Source organism: Panicum virgatum, chromosome 1N, assembly GCF_016808335.1.
Source record: "Panicum virgatum strain AP13 chromosome 1N, P.virgatum_v5, whole genome shotgun sequence".
Classification (NCBI taxonomy): domain Eukaryota; kingdom Viridiplantae; phylum Streptophyta; class Magnoliopsida; order Poales; family Poaceae; genus Panicum; species Panicum virgatum.
In genome coordinates, this window is record NC_053145.1 from 65,197,749 (window position 1) to 65,214,074 (window position 16,326).

Sequence of the window (16,326 nt, forward strand, 5' to 3'; positions counted from 1 at the left end):
GGGAGGAGACACTACATGGTAGCATCATCGCACGAGGAGGAGACGTAGCGAGGCGACGATGAAGGAAAGGGAAAAAGGGTCGCGTCATGCAGCTAGTCCAAGCGACGACAGACAGTGCATGGCAGGGCTGCTGCCATTGCAAGCGCGTCGACCACCGGCGATCACGGATCGCCTAGAGATTAGCAACGTGGATCGGAGCTCGAAACCAGACTGGAATGTACGCTATCGAGTTTGCTGCTAACTGGGGACAAAGATGCCTGTGTCAGTTAGTTAAAAAACTTACAAACACTGCTTTTTTTTTAATCTTAACTTCTCCCTCTACTCGGCCAAGGAAAATCAATTCTGCGTTGTGTACGTTGGTCTTGAGCTCGGCAACATCGTTATCTTACATGAAGTATAACAAGTTGTTGCTGCACCAGTAGTATCTAATTTCTAGTATAACCATTTTAGTATTCCTAATGTACACCACCTAACAGGCAATAGCAACATGTGTTTGATTACTGAGAGGCAATGTGCCACTATTGCAACTGAAGAATAATAGGCGAACTGGTGAAGCATTAAACTTGGACTGGAGTACTAGATAGATTATACCTATGCTCTTCTCTTCAACTTCTGGCTCAAAAGCTGCGTTTGTGTACTGTATGTATGCTAGTAGCCTAGTAAGTAGTAACATACAAGCGTTCGGCAGGCTGGAGCTGGAGGCTGGAGCTGGAGTGCTGTGAGAGAAAAACACTATTACTTGGCTGGTGGCTGGAGCTGGAGCGATGTGTGAGAGAAATACTGTAGCGCTAGAGCTGGAGGAGCAAGCATAGGATGACTGCATGAGCCTAATTCCTTTAGGCTTTAGCTCGTTGACCTCGATGAGGAGGCGTCGACTTGCGGCGACCGTGGGATTCTCAAAAGGAGAAAACCGCGGCCAACAGATTCAGTGGCTCCCACGCTACTGCAGTAATGCCGTGCAGCAAGTCAAACGGGGATTAAAAATTGGAGGCCAGGGAGGAGCACATACGTCCGTAGGTAAAGTACGGGCGCGCGAACGCTGGATCGGAGGACGGTTCCGATCTCGCTCACTGGTTTAGTTGAAGCTGCCCGGTTCTGAACATTCTGATGTTGTCATGGATGATACAGAAACTTGGCGCACCTCCGATCCTGCATTTCTGACTTGCTGATGTTGTCATGGATCCAGAACCTTTCCGTTCGAACGTTGGAGCGTACCTGATGGCAAGGGCGTCACCAGCAGCCTGCTAGTGCCGGTCATCCACTTTGGCAGTCCGCAGGCGCGCGCCATTGTAGCAGTTCAGGTCACGGCCGGAAGCAGTCAGGATCACCAGCTCAGGTCACGGCTGCGTTGCAGGCGGCCGACGCAGACACGAACATGAAGCCTGAGATGCGCGCAGAGAGGAGAAGGGTGCTGGGCTCAGGACGTGGTCCAGACGAAACGGGATACGCTGACGCTCGGTGGCCGCGAGGGAGGAAGACGCCGGGATGGCGGCAGCCCCGCAAGGAACGCGATGCCGCCAGGGGGTCAGAAGCGCACCGGCAAGGCGAACGCGGCGGCCGACGAGATGGACCAAGGGAGGATGCTGCGGTGCTCTGGGGGTCGGACGGTGGTGCTGATCGCGACGCCGCGGCGAGCAGGAGAGCGCGCGCGGGGACGGTCGGGTGGACGGTATCTAAATTACCGTCCAGCCCGGACGGTATTCCATTTACCGTCCCTGCCTGGGTTATGTGGATCGTTGGATCTGGAGGCTGCGGCCACGATTGGACCGGACGGACTGAAGACCAGCTTCGCCTGGGCCATGCGGCGGCCCAGTTAGTAAGCCTACCTACCTACCCTTTTTGTTGAGCCCAATAGAGAGATCTGGTTTGCACAGTGCGTGCTGCTGCTGCCCCTTGGGCTCGTCGGCGTCGCGGAGCTGGTGGAGGCCATCTCGGGGCCACATGAAGATGAAGCCCTCGTAGGTCCGGTCGACGTAGCTGCGGCTTTTGTAATTCCATAAGCCGACTATCCGAGCAGCACTGAGGACGCCGGCCTCCTCCATGGCCTCGCGCTGGGCGACCTCTCGTCCATGGATTCCTGCGGACATCGTTGACGCGGCCGCGGAGAGGCGTGCGAGGGGTGGCTTCTGGCGCCCGCAGGCCGTGGAGGCATGTCGGCTGCGCGGAGGACCACGTCGTTGAACCAAACGCGGAAGCGGGCGGTCCATGGACAAGAGGGACATAGGGCTTAGCGCGCGTCCGTCGCCGGCGTCGTTCTGGTGCCCGCCACCATGAGGAACGGAGAGCCGGAAGCGTCCCCCGGCCCGTCCGAGGAGGACGGCGATGAGGGATAGTGCCGGTGCCGTGGAGGCGCCACGCGATTTCAGTGGTGGAGCCGCAAACGGAAAGGTCGCATCGCCGAGGCGAGGCCGCGCCGGCGGGGAGCGCCCGCCCACGTCATGAGATTGAAATACCGACCGCCTGGACGGTATTTCATTTACCGACCAGGCCTGGGGTCCTGTAACCGTTCGATCCGAATCCGAAGGGTGCGGCTAGGATTTCGCCTCACGAAGCTACTTGGGCCAAGGGGAGGCCTATCTACTGAAGCCCATCTTTTATGGCAGCCCTGTTGGCTAATTTTGATGGTCCTGGTCTGCTTTGGCGGCCCAAAGCTTTCCCCTCCCTCTATGGGCCAATCGTCAATACTAGATCAGCACATATAGCCAGGAAACAAACGGCAAGTTTGAGAGCACGGTTTTTTTGGGCATAACATCGAGCTTGTAAATTAGAGTAGTTTAAGCCCGTTTTGAGAGTCAACTAACTCCAAACTGTTGCTATTTCTAGCTCCAAGAGACGTTGCTAATTCCAAGCTATAGTATTAGTCAAATAGCTAGAGATACCCGACCAACTCCAAGCTGCTGTTATATCTTCGATACTCGATAGTCAATTGGTACTAGAACAAACCGCAGACTGGAGTACTATACACAGTAATTTCACATTAGAGACACAACACTGAAAAAAGGAGAGAAAACTCAACCACATGGTACAGCCTTTTATTGTCCCTCCAGCAAGAATGCTGAAACAAATAATATGTTTACCGCAAAAGCAACCTATAGCAAATTATACAGTTACAACTACATGGGAGCTTGTAGTATCAAGGCTTTGCATCCAACACAACACAGTAGTTGTAGCGTCACCTTCGTTCACCTGTTTGCTATTTGCTATTTAGTAGGTACAGTATCCATCATGGATTGTAAAAAGAATAGTAACGAAAATTATACCCGCCCACCCCCAAAAGGAACAAGAAATCATACACAAAGCAAAACCAGGTGAGCTGAAAACATATGCCTTCTAAACTGTTACTCAACCTGCAGCCTCTCATCTCACCTGTATCCTCCATATGGCTGCTGACCACCGTATGCAGCACCCATTTGATTGTAGCCAGCACCGGGCATTCCACCAGGACCCATTCCCATAGGAGGCCGCATCGGCATCCCCTGGTTCATCCCCATGTTCATTCCTCCCATTGGTTGTTGGTTCATCCCCATTCCCATCGGTTGTTGGTTCATCCCCATCCCCATTCCCATCTGCTGTTGGTTCATTCCCATTCCCATCCCCATCCCCATTGGCCGATTCATCCCCATTCCACCACCATAACCAGCACCAGTTACCATGCCCATGGGCCTGCCTGCACCCATTGGGTTGGGAGGTGCCATTGCACCCGCACCAGCCCGACCAATGCCGGAACCAGCTCCCATGGCTTTGCCCATGGTGACAGTTGACACCACAGGCGCTTGGTTTATTTTCTTTTCTTGCCTTTTCTCCTTGCGAAGGATTGAATCAAAGTCAACTCCAATATCAGCATGAGGGTTCGCCTTTGCTGTAAAACATATGCAATGAGGTCAGACAACACAAAGGTAGGCTGTTGGCATTGCAGAAAAAGAGAACACATGACAAGCAACTTACGTCCAGAAATGTCCAGATTGACTATACCACGGCTCAGAGTATCAGACCAAAGTTTAGACTTGGGCTCGAATTTCTTCACTGGCTCAGTCTGACTAACTTGCAAAGCTGAAATGAGTGTTTCTGGTGGAGCTGATGAACTTGACTGCAATGGGAAGCTGGCAGCAGGAGGCACTGAATTTGGCATGCCAAGAGGCTGGGATGCTCCCCGAGAAATCAAAGCTGGCTGAGGAGCTGATGTTCCAGTTTGTGAGAAGCTTGGCTGAGATGGTTGTTGGTTTGCCGGAGGAGTGAACTGAGAAGTCTGTGTAGGAATGTAGGGTGGAGCTCCACTCTGTGTAGGAACGCCAGACTGGCTATCAAAACCAGCCCCTGATGCTGGTTGCATAAAGTAGTTTGACTGCCCTGATGGCAGATTGGGTGCTACAGGTTGAGGCACCTGAGAAGGAGCAAATGATGTGGCCACAGCCTGGGGAATTTGAGACTGGTTGGCAGCAGCAGGATGAGGTGCTTGTGAGTAAGAAAATGCGTGAGCAGCCTGAGGCGCTTGAGGAGGAGCAAATGCTGTGGGGGCAGCATGAGTAACAGGCAATGGGCCAGCAACTGCAGGCTGAGGTGCCTGAGAGGGGAAATTAGTAGAAACTGGTTGTTGGAGAACCGCAGATGAATTTGCAGCTGATACCTCTGAAGGAAAGGAGGTTGTGTTTGCAAAAATGTCTTGTTGCTCAGGTGCAGTGTTCGATGCAAAAGTGAGATCACCAAGGGTATCTCCAAAACCAAAGCTTGCGGCAGAAGTAGGCTGGAAAGGATTTGCATCTGCACCAGGTCCAGTGGACTGGAAAGAACCAGCAGGCGCAGCATTTGTCTGTGGAACTGCAGGACTTTCGTCATGAACCGCCTTGAAAGGAGTAGGATCCCCAAAAGGATTTGATGCATCAATCTGCTGGAATGTTAAAAGACAATAAAACGAATGCTTAGATTAGAAAGTATGACTCGATAGATTAAAAGGAAACACAACAGAACCATCAGAAAACGAAGTTACTTGAAGTTCAATTCAAAGCATTCCTACTGACGGAAGTTCTGTCATTGCTACTACAGGTGCTTCAAGATTAAGAACAGTTCTAATAAACAGATATCATGTTAATAAGGTATTTCCGCTTATAGCATTTAGCTTATCTAATCCATCAAACTCCACAAAACTATGAAAAACTCTTACATTGTTTTCAGTAGAACAGTTGCAAGCCAATTTAAGAGCATAAGCACCGAAAAAACAGCATCACAATCCCCACTAGAAGAAACATACTAATGCCAGTAAGTTATGCATATACCTCGCCAAATCCGGAAGAAGTTGGTGGCATGCCCATGAAATTATTTGTCTCAAAACCTGAATTTGCTGGTGGCTCAACATTTGATGTGGTTGTTGGTTGAGGCACAGATACCAAAGCCAGTGAACTAATAGGATCTGATCCAAATAAATCTATCTCCAAGCTGTTCACCACTGGCGCAGGGTTCACAGGAGGGGAAGAATCTGAAAAGGGATATAGATCAGCAGACATAGTACATATTGACCCCCAAAAGATATTTATACGGACAACATGCCAGGTTAGACACCATTCCACAGTACAGTGTTCTGGCAACTGAACAAACCACAAAATAGTCCTTACGTACTGATGCTAAGATTACTTCACTTTACACGAGTGATGTACTTATTGCCGAAAAAAGAACAAACTATACCTGGTACAGATCCACGTGGATCAAACTCATCAAATCCATTAGGCTCAGTGTGAGCAGTTGGTGCTGCAGGTACATCTTCGACAGTATTATCGTGAACCCCATTCACCTGTTCTGCGGGAACACTTGTTGCAGGAACAGGAGAGGACACCTTTGGTACAGCAGCAGGAATACTTCCTCCATTTCTGAAATTGTTAGTTAGGGGTTATTGCTCAGCCAAGAAATTAAAACACCCAAAATAGACTATTCACCTGTCAGCATGAAGATTATCCTGGCCATCTCTTGTAACATCTTCGTAGTTTGGTGGTGGTGAAGCGATCTGCTGGTTAGAAAGCTTTCGCTCTATAGGCCTGTCAACGTAGGTAACACAACTTAGAGGAAAACAGAAGTGTGCAAGTGACCAATCTCCATTATTTACCTCTCATCCTGGGTAGGCCCATCGGCGTTGCTGCCACGGCCACTGCAAGGAAAACAGAAGGATGGTAAGATCTACCAAGACCCCCCAAAATCCAATGAAAAGTTTATTACTGATTTAGTAAATATACTATTCAGTATATTAGTTGCCAATACGACTATGGCCATAAAGCAAGAATTTTAAGTTGAACTAAAAAAGAAAACAGACCGGGATGAATAAGCTTCATCATCCCCATATGAATCCCTTTCCCGACCATAGCTCCTGCGGCCTGTTCCTTCAGCATATTCATGGTTGCTGTGACTTCCTTTGTACTCATCTTCTCTATAATCTCTACCATAGCGTTCATTAGAATCTCTGGAATAACGATCTCCTTCCCGATTGGGTGTATCTCCAGGACCACCATATCTGTCATCATCCCTGTATCCATATTCTCTATCCCTTCCATTTCCATTTCTGTTATCGTATCTACTGCCATAGCTGCCCTCAAAACGATCATTGTCATAACCACCACCGTATCCACCTGGGCTCCTGTGTGGTCCACTGGTGGCAAATGCACTCCGGTACCTAAAGATGGACAGATAAAAGTAATCAATACAAGAACAAACATACATGCCTGTAAAAAAGTGTGCACTGATCAATATGAATAGCATGGGATGAAGCTAGAGTGCTAGACTATACTCACTTGTCCCTGGTCGCAAGGGCTTTCTGCCTAACTTCCTGGATTCTTTCTTTATCATTAACTAAACTAACAAGGCTCTGGGATTTCCTCCGCACATTGCTGCCTTGATCTCTCCCAGAAGAATCAATGTACTGGAAGTCAGCAAGTGTCTGGAATTTAAGCATAGTGTCAGAGAACCAACCAGGCAAGTAACCAAAAACCTCCGCTGCCACAACCTAACATTATGATGGTTGTGAACATATAATGCTGAAAACTGGGTGGATAGCATTACCGATATCTGATAAGCATGCTCTCTTATGTCATCAATAACCCGCTCGGTACCATGCGCAACCAGGTAATCCAAGACAATCAATCCCTACCACACATGAGAAAAACGGAAAAGAGAACTTCAGTTTCAGTTGACCAATAAAATCGTAGTAATTATTTATAATATAATATAAAAATATTGCCAAAAGAAGCACTAAAACCTATGTTTAATATTCATGGCTGCAAGAAAATTTTTACCTTGTAGACATGCCGCCAATTTTTACCAGTGTCATTGATCCTCTTCCACACAATATTCATGATCATCTGATACTCATGACTGCAAACGGACATGCAAACCACATTACACCAGGAAAGCTGGTTTCTGTTTGATAGATAGCCAATAATTAAAAAAAAACAGAAAGGAAAACATACTAGTTATGCGTTGCTTGAGCAATGTCTGCCAGGAGAGATCCATGTGGGCCCCATGGCTCGTTGCTTGTGGCGTCAAGAATCTGTGCACAAATTAGACCAAGAACATCATTCTTTTTTTTCCAATAACTGGCAAGGGAAAGTAAGAGCAAACAACTGAATTTGACCAAGAACATGCTTGAGATCTTTCACCTTTTGTTCTATTCTGGGAACCTTGAGGACATTCTTGTTCACCTCTCTTTTTCTGCATAAGGAGATCAAAACAAATTACTAGGTCAATCCATACGACTAGCAAACAAGTAACGCTCGCAATCGCACGCTGTATACGACAGGAATATAGCATGGAAACTACGTACATGTCCCGGACCGTTTGATTGAACACCTTCTTCATGGCTCCCTTTCAAATCAAGCTTCTTGTGCCCAGCTCTATGTCCTCCTCGGTTGGATACCTGCACAATCCATTCAGCCATATGATCCAACTATGATCGAGATCCCATTGCAAGCATCCCCATTCCCTTTCGGACCCCGACTGAAAGCTCTAAGCATGAATCGCAGCGCTCCAAACCAAGCTCGAACCCCAAAACAAATTTGAAGTCGGTATAACCCAGCACCAAAATCGAAACAGCTCCAACAACCACACAGGGGTCGCTAGATCTACACGGGCCGCGCCGGTGGCAATCTCGCGGCCGCGTCCGTACCGCACGCCCCAGATCTAGCAGCACCGACAACACCCCGTCACCCGGCGAGATCCGGCGCGCCGGCCATTCCACGCCAAGCTCTCCGAACCCACATCCACATGACCACATCCCGCCGGGCGAAGCGATAGCAGCAGGAGTAGAAGCAGCAACAGAAAACGATCGGAAGCGCACCTGAGGAGGCAGGCGGGGCCGGCGGTGCAGATCGGCGGGTGCGCGCCCCGGCGAGGCGCGTCGGCGGAGGCGGAAGCGGGGGCGGGGGGAGTCCACGGGGATTCCACTCGACGGGAGGGGAGGCGGGTGGCAGTGGTCGTGCGCGGGTCGCGCCCGCTTCCCCTGGCTTTCCTTCCTTTTTCTTCTTCCCGAGCTGTCGCTCGCTCGCCGCGACGCGCTGCGATGCGATGCGAATGGGGTTGTGCTGGGTTGGCGAGCAGGGGAGGAAAGAGGGAGACGAGACGGAGGTTTGGTGCGCGGAGGAATAATTAATCAGCGCTTACCAGAAAAACAGAATAATTAACCAACGGTGATTTTTTTAAGTAAATGAACCATGGAAATCTTTTATTCTTTATGCATGCTCGCGTTTAAAAAAAACGAGGTGGAGCTGGGATAGGGAAAAGCACAGCTTGGGATGACGATGAAACGCGCAGGGTGTTTCCTGTTTTGAAATTTCAATCGCTGGAGTAGTTTTTCTTCACGTGGTAAGCAAGTACTGATTGGCTTGGCTGGCTGGTTTCACGACAGCCTGGAATGGAAAGAGGGAAGCCCTCGTTTCACGACGGCGTCAACCGTCAAACCCTCGTTTCTTCTAGAGGTTGGGAACTTCGGAAGACCGACCAGCTGCCAATTTTCTTTTTTTTTTCTGAACAGAAAATATATAGCTAAGAGCTGCACATGACACAGAAAAATGAACTCAGAATTACTGCCCAATCAGTGGCAGACGTGCATGTGAGGCTAGCTAAGCTTGCATTAGCATGATTTGTTAGGGCGCCTGATGTGAGCTCCAGCAGCCTCATCTTTTTCTTCGATTTCTCTGGAAAACAGGAATAGGCATCTGATTACCCACACGAATGCCTTGCCGAAAGCACGGAAAGCAATGTTCTTTCCTCTCCCGAATAAGAAAACGGGAATGGGAACGGGGGGAAACATGGCTTCCAGATGACAACCGACAGGCGGCCATCTTTTGGTGATGGCTATGCTTAGCTGGCCACCAGGCACCAGCCAAGAGAGCTTAGTACCTCGCTGATCCTGACGAGGACCACAGATCCGCCTGCCTACTGATCTCAGCCCGTCAACCGTGACACCGAGCAGGAAGCCCCCCAAACAGCCGGAGGTTGGAATTGGATCTGGCTTGGCCTCGCGTCTCCTTTTGTTTTTCCCATAGAATGCGCCCGTACCATCAGCAGTGCACCGACGCAGACGCCATGATTAAAGAAGACGAGCGAGATTAGATCCATCCATAGTCCATCCAGCTTGTTCTGTTAGCGGTGGCTTTGATGATATCAGCGGTGATGAAAAAAAGAAAGATTTTTTTTAAAGGAAGAGGGTTAAGCAAACTGGAATGTCTGGCCTGATGATATCGTTAGTTAAGTTTGATGACGCGTGCAAGGGGATGATTGCTCCGGGCGAGACCGGCAATATCTAACGATGACACAGCAGTGGTATTGCTACCCAGAAAGAAAGGAATACGTACAGCTATACAGTACAAGTCAGCCGCGGGCAGCGAGAAGATTCAGGTGTCAGTGCTTGCGTACGTACACCGAATCGCTTTCGGAGTTTGGCGGTAGGAGGAACAGGTCAGTCACTCTGGAACTCCTGACCATACCATACCGGCTGCAGTTGAAGCATCGACGTCAGCACAACAAGTCACCAACCGACTCAAATTCGTCGCCATCCTCCGTCGACCTAACCGGGCCTAGAAGTGTCAGGACACGGCTCACCTGGGCTATATTGGGAACCCCTAAAAAAACTGGGCTATATTGGGCCGTGCAAAGAGAACGAAGAAGGAAGGAGAAGCCAAATGTCTTGCTGGGCTGGTTCGCTCGGTCCACTTCCCTAACGCGGCCCACTAGTTTTTCCTTCTCGTCTTTTCTTTTCTGCTTGCTCCCATCTCACCGCCGTGCCGTGGGTTCGTGGTGGGCTGGCGGCGTCCGTCCTCTGCCGCTTAGGTACGTCCTCCGGCGGCGCCGACGGACGATTCCGGTGGCCGCCCGGGTAGGGAAACCGGCTGGCCCGCACCGCCGCGACCCCCAAGTTCCCGATCCCAACCTGAATCCAGCGTTGCGGCTTCTACAACCTGCATGACTACGAATCAGCGTCAGGTGATTCCGATCTCTGGTTAATGGTCATGGCGTCGGGAACTCTACGCGCCACAAAATCCTTACATGTTCCACGCTCCGCCGAACTCATTCTACCGAAGGAGGGAGGAGGAGGTTTGCCTTGTGGATTCAGCAGCAGCTCTGCGTGGATGGACCCCTATTTGCTGTTGCTGTTGCTGATGCTGAAACCTCAGGAATTTCATTCATTGCAGCCATTTTGCTCTAGACAAGCATTCACTGTCCATAGAGGATAAGCAAAAACTGTAGATGCAAAGAACCAAGCTAGCAAGTAGCATACTTTCAAAACTTTCCTTGCGAGATGCAGCAATGCCACACAGCACAACTGAGCATCCAAATTTCCAAATACCCCGGCACAACATAGACACCAGGATCAGAATTCCATTTCCATGATGATGCAACAACCCTTTTCCATTTCCAGGACGAGGGAAGTAGGGAACAAACCTTGCAAGGATCAGGATCAAGTATCCCATCCTCCTCAAGGAATACACAAATGTATACCCATCTCTTATGTACATCACCACACAAAGGAGCTAGTACAATACTGGAGTATACCAAGTCACCACCAAGGGAAAAAATAGCCCACCCTCTTGCCCATTCCACGCCAGGACGTATACCATCCCCTACCCCAATTACAAAACACCTTACTCTCACCATTTACCCACCCCACCACCCCAAATTGAATTTACACCATTACATCTCCTTATACCACACAAACTATACCCCCATCCCATCCTCCTGCCACAAAACTAAGAACTTAAACGACTACGTCCACTAACAAGCAATTAGGCTTCAGGCAAATCCTTCTTGGCGTCACCAGAATGCAGTTACCTTGGCTGCGGGCGCGCTGGGAATGATTTTGCATGCCTCATCTGTGGAGTTTGTCGAGGGGCTGACGAGCGGCTCATTGTCTGTGAGCGCAGCAGCATGTCGACCATGGAAGAAGTCTGATATGCCTGGATTAGGCTCTCACTGTCTGTGGAGTCACCGCGTGCAGTTGCCCTCTGCCATGAGTGGGAGCTCAAGCCTGAGAGTACATATGCCCGACCAGATGCCTCGTACCTTTGGCGATTGGCCATCCTATCTTGCATCTCCTTCAGCTCAGCATCCAATGCTTGGCACAAACGATCACCGGACTGTCCTGATGCCGATCCCATGATCATTCTCCGGCAGTCTTCTAGTAACGAAACAGCATTTGTCAGGTCACCACGCTCTGCAGAAAACCTTGCTTCGGCCATGACCTCAGCTGCATGAAGACGGTTCTTTTGGCGGTCCACCTCGATAGACACACTTTGTACAGAGACGAATGCTGGCCTGGAGATCTTCACTTGCACATCAGCCATATTCACAGTCTCCTTCATCAGTGGATCTTTGTAGACACAACCAACCTTGAGAAGTGTCGTTTCCCCATAGCCTGGGGGAACATTTACAGATACAAGAAAATCCCTTTCCTCTTCAGCATACAGGTCTCCAACATCTATGGAGCCATTCCTCTTATCATCTGAAACTCTGCTAGAGTAGCTGCCTGATCTGATGGAGCCAAAGTGCACGTCAGGGTGCAGGCTCTCCACCTTTACATGCAGACCTTGTGCAACTACACTCAGAAGCCCTCCAATGCACTGCGCAAATGCATCTTGGATAGCAGCCTCTGTTTCGATGAATGAAAATGTCCCACCAGAAGTTTGTGAAATGGAGTGCAGTGATACTGAGTCATGGTCAGCACCAAATCCAAAGACATGAACAGATACCTGCTGGTTACCATTAGTGGATGGCAGGAGTGCACAATACTCTGGTGCCCCTTTGTGTACACCAGCAGTTGGTGAGACAGTATAGGTATCTTGACCATCTGATAAAAGGATGATGCTGCAGACTGGATTCTTAGCCTGGCGTTCTTCAATAACCTTGGAGCCTTTCCTGAGGCCCTCTGCAATATTGGTCCCACCATTTGACGTCAATGAATTAACAGCCAGCAAGCTTTGCTGCCGGCCAGACTCAGTCATCCGACGAAGGGGGAAGAGTCTGCGCGCGGATGATGAGAAGGCGATGACGGAAAGCCGATCTGAAGAGCCAAGGTTTTGAATGACAAATCCCATAGCCCTCTTTAACAATGCAAGTTTGGTACCAGCCATGCTTCCACTAACATCAAGAACTGTGATGAGATCAACAGGGGCACGAGCAGTGCTTGGTCCATTGCCATCTCCGAGATTGCTGGGTGTCTGCAAATGTTGAGCAAGGGGTGCCTTAAGATGAATTAGAACAGTGAAGTTTCTTTCTGACGAATTTTCAGGTACTTCAGTGAACTCAGGATGTGTTTTTATCTCCACTGTTCTCAAACTGCCCTGCTGAGGGTCTTCGGTTGCTTCACACGACAATTCCAAGGGTTCATCATCGTTGAAAGTACTAGGGTCAGTGTCAGGCAGCAACGCGGACAGATGATGAAGCCTACCAGAAGAACGGGCACGAGGAAGTGGTCGCAATACAGTATTATGGCCTCCATTTTGATACCCATTAACTGGATTAATCCTTGCATTTACTTGGGGTAATTCAGCTGGCAATGGTCCTCGAAATGGAAGCTCCTTCCATTTGATACGGCAAACTGGGCAGCTGCTGCTTCCGTGCTTAACATTTGCAGAAATACAGTGGAAGTGGAAGGTATGCGAGCATTCTGCTGTGAAGAGAGCATGACCCTGACCAGGCTTCATTGTGGTCAAGCATATGGCACATGTTTTCTGAAAAAGGAAATCTAGAATAATAAGAAATAGACTTTGGAATAATAGTCAAAACATGTAACATTTAATAGATAACACCACTGCAACTACGGTATGTCCAGTACATGCTGCAACTTTTGAGTAACAGGCTAGAGACATCTAGAATGAACAAAGATGTAAAACTCTGACAAATACTAGTAGGCAGAGAGGCACGGTGCCCTTAAGCCTTTGTTGATCTATCTTTTGCAGATAAATTCACAATGATGAAAGGGAAGTCAATAAATTGTTTGATACTTTGATCACTAAAGAGATAGATTAGTGCTGCCAATCGTTCATTGCAAACCATGGTCAAAAGCCGCAGTTTTGGACTTCTGTTGAAAAAGTAGACATTCTGAAAACTATATAGAAGAAACTTGGTTTCTCTAGGGAAACTACATCTACAACAATCAAGGATGTTGCAACAAACAACCATGGTCAAACTAATCTTCAAGCACTATCCATTGAGCTAGATGCCTTAATCTGAATTAGTCATTGCTGACCAGCTAATACATCTCACCCCAGAGGAAAAGAAGAATAAAGGGGCGATGACCTCAGAGGCTCAGACAAGCAGTCTGAAAACCAAATACTAACATCGTGTCAGCAACAATTACAACAGCAACAACAACGTAGCCTTTTTTTCCCAAGCAAGTTGGAGTAGGCTAGAGATGAAACCCGAAAGAAATAAGTTCAACGCCCCAACGAGTTTCTTGTGGGTTTCAAATACATTAGAGTGGCTATTTTTATGCTATTTTGCCAAAATCTAACGCAACCCTCCTCCTTTACCCGGACTTGGGACCGGCTATGGGACCGGCTATGCTGAGACGATTCAGAAAAGAGAGTCTTCCGGTCAGCATAGGCGGAATACTTTTTATTTATTTTATTTATTTGAAATTTTGGCATCCAGGCGCCCCCAAAGCGAAACTGTGGTGGGCTCTAGGGAATCCGTGACTCCCTCACCCCTGCTGCAGCTGCAAGTTGGAGCAAGAATGCACAAGGGATCTGAGAACAGTACCCCAGCTGTTCTGAAAAGGATGCTATGCCTCTGCAAAAAGAAGTGAAGCGAGAGGGGCTGGGTAGACAGTGAGAGGAGGGAGGAAAGGGGAGGGGAGAAAGTGAATGATGAATGAGAGAGGGGATGTGGTGGTGGACTATTGGCAGGGACTATGGGCTATGGAATTGGAATGTGTGTGTGTGAGCAAGAGAAAAGGAGGACCCCATGGTTAAAGAAAGACAAACTCCTCCACTTCATGATGATATTCCGCCACCATTGCCACCTCCTCGCCCATCTCCTCCTGCATCCCCTTTTTCTACTAGTGTTGCTCTCTTTTGCGCGTGTGTGATGAAAGCTACTGGTAGCACTGTTGCATGCATCATTTAGAGCAAAAGAGCATCACAGCACAGGTGTACAACTCAACCTGAATGAACACTTGCTGCTCCTGTAAAATTTTTTTTTTCTTGTTTGGAGCTGGCTTAGCTTGCTACTGCAATTGAAAGACCTAAAAGAAATTAGCCGAGCAGGCCGATGGGTCATCTAGACTTGTACACGGATGGATCTTGGCAAGTTGCAGCTTTTTGTAGATGCCTGGTAGATGGAGACGGGTGGAGAAAGAAGGAGTACCTTGAAGGATTTGCTGCCGGATTTGGAGAGGCGGAGTCCGGCGGAGGTGGGCGTCGGGGTGGTCGGCATCATCGCGCCGGCGCCGCCGTTCACCTTGTCGTTGCTCTGCTCCGCCGTCGGTGTGGTGTTAGCGCTGGTCGCGGCGGACGACGAGGACGCCACTGGCGACACGAGCGCCGCCGTGGAGGAGCCGGTGTTGGGCGAGCTGTCGTCGTCGCCTTCCAGCGTCCGGGGCACGTAGACGCAGAGATTGAGCCCTAGCGACATCTTTGCCTTTCGCCATCTGCTCTCCATTATACTCGCGCATATGCAGCTGGGCTTGAAGCTGCTGCTAACTGGCTAATAAGCTGAGCTGACTGTGAGTTGAGCTACTCGTTGCTAGAAGAAGAAGAAGATGGGTGGGTGGGTGGGTGCTGGTTGGGTATTTGGTGGAGAGTTCAGAGGCAGATTTGGCGGCGCCTTTGCTCGGTTTGGTGGCTGGCAGGAGCCGCTGCGGAAGCCATGAACATGAGAAGCAGCAGCACCCGGAAACCGGAGAGCTTGTAGCAGCTTGGAAATTCAAGAAAAGGAGGTAAAGAGGAAAGAGAAAGGGAAAGAGGCGTATGGATGGATGGATGGCTATTTGACCTCAGCGACAACAAGAGTGCGCGCGAGCAAGACTGGATGAGAGAGAAAGGGGGGAAGGGAGGGAGCAGCCTTTTAACAAAGATGAAAGCAGCAAAGCGAGCACAGGAGGCCACCTATGGAGGGGGAAAAGGTTGGGAGGAGGTGCATGATGGCGAGGAGCGAAGGGGAAGAGGAGAGTCAGGCTCGGCTTGGGAGTGGTGACTGGTCACTGGCCTGTGCGCTGCTCCTGCGTATATGTAATGTGGGGTAGCTCTGAACAGGTGAACAGAACGGACCACCACCACCAGCTCGGATGAAAGTGGAGGGGAAGACACTGCATTTGCTTCGTATTTCCATGCGCTTTGTGCGCCACGCCGAGCTGGATCTCTTGTTTGCTTCGGCAGCAGCGGCGCGTCTGACCCTGCCGTGCTCCGCAATTTTTCAGAAGTTGTACAGCGGTGTGTTTAGTTCCACCAAATTTCCAAACTTCCCATCGCATCCATCACATCTCCTATCACATCGAAACATTAAATATAACAAATAACACATGTATGGAGTACTAAATGTAGTTAAATAAAAAAACTAATTGCATAGTTTTGATGTACGTTGCGAGACGAATCTTTTGAGCCTAGTTAGGTCATGGTAGGACAATATTTACCACAAACAAACGAAAAGTGCTACAGTGTGCTACAGTGCCTGCTGTGAGGGCGCGTTTATTTCCCCATCCAAAAATTTTTGGATGTCAAATCAGCATTTTGACCGGATGTCAGGAATACTTTTCGGACACTAATTAAAAAACTAATTTTAGAACTCACTTGGAAACCATGAGACGAATCTTTTGAGGTCTTTGACCACGTCATTAGCACATGTGGGTTACTGTAGCAC

At 49.2% G+C, this 16,326-nt stretch overlaps 2 protein-coding genes across 5 annotated transcripts; both read right to left on the reverse strand.

The window, feature by feature from the left end:
- Positions 1–2,997: 2,997 nt before the first annotated feature.
- On the reverse strand, positions 2,998–8,564 carry LOC120657548 (clathrin interactor EPSIN 2-like). Of its 3 annotated transcripts, none has more exons than XM_039935880.1 (14): positions 8,312–8,564; positions 7,799–7,891; positions 7,635–7,686; positions 7,446–7,525; positions 7,272–7,350; positions 7,039–7,122; positions 6,771–6,916; positions 6,296–6,652; positions 6,092–6,133; positions 5,925–6,023; positions 5,677–5,858; positions 5,271–5,470; positions 3,946–4,885; positions 2,998–3,859 (listed from the first exon to the last, which is right to left on the reverse strand). In XM_039935880.1, the coding sequence occupies exons 2-14, from the start codon at positions 7,831–7,833 to the stop codon at positions 3,363–3,365; spliced, it is 2,793 nt and encodes a 930-aa protein (XP_039791814.1). In that variant the 5' UTR covers positions 7,834–7,891; positions 8,312–8,564; the 3' UTR covers positions 2,998–3,362. The 3 variants fall into 3 exon arrangements, with proteins under 3 accessions (XP_039791814.1, XP_039791816.1, XP_039791815.1); XM_039935881.1 differs by having other exon boundaries at positions 3,354–3,859; positions 3,946–4,882; positions 8,312–8,563; XM_039935882.1 differs by lacking the exon at positions 8,312–8,564 and having other exon boundaries at positions 3,946–4,882; positions 7,799–7,894.
- Positions 8,565–10,813: 2,249 nt separating this feature from the next.
- Positions 10,814–15,675, reverse strand: LOC120657549 (E3 ubiquitin-protein ligase WAV3-like). Of its 2 annotated transcripts, XM_039935883.1 has the most exons (3): positions 14,836–15,675; positions 14,633–14,653; positions 10,814–13,199 (listed from the first exon to the last, which is right to left on the reverse strand). In XM_039935883.1, the coding sequence occupies exons 1-3, from the start codon at positions 15,127–15,129 to the stop codon at positions 11,298–11,300; spliced, it is 2,217 nt and encodes a 738-aa protein (XP_039791817.1). In that variant the 5' UTR covers positions 15,130–15,675; the 3' UTR covers positions 10,814–11,297. The 2 variants fall into 2 exon arrangements, with proteins under 2 accessions (XP_039791817.1, XP_039791819.1); XM_039935885.1 differs by lacking the exon at positions 14,633–14,653.
- Between the last annotated feature and the right edge of the window lie 651 nt (positions 15,676–16,326).

Excerpts from the sequence above, each read along its gene's own strand:
- LOC120657548 (XM_039935880.1), bottom strand. The coding sequence starts at position 7,833 with ATGAAGAAGGTGTTCAATCAAACGGTCCGGGACAT. Across the intron at positions 6,653-6,770 it reads GCCCTTGCGACCAGGGACAA|GTACCGGAGTGCATTTGCCA; the intron begins GTGAGTATAGTC and ends GTCCATCTTTAG. Across the intron at positions 5,471-5,676 it reads TCCACGTGGATCTGTACCAG|ATTCTTCCCCTCCTGTGAAC; the intron begins GTATAGTTTGTT and ends ATCCCTTTTCAG.
- LOC120657549 (XM_039935883.1), bottom strand. The coding sequence starts at position 15,129 with ATGGAGAGCAGATGGCGAAAGGCAAAGATGTCGCTAGGGCTCAATCTC. Across the intron at positions 14,654-14,835 it reads CCGGCAGCAAATCCTTCAAG|GAGCAGCAAGTGTTCATTCA; the intron begins GTACTCCTTCTT and ends AAAATTTTACAG. Across the intron at positions 13,200-14,632 it reads AGCAGCAAGTGTTCATTCAG|AAAACATGTGCCATATGCTT; the intron begins GTTGAGTTGTAC and ends TTCCTTTTTCAG.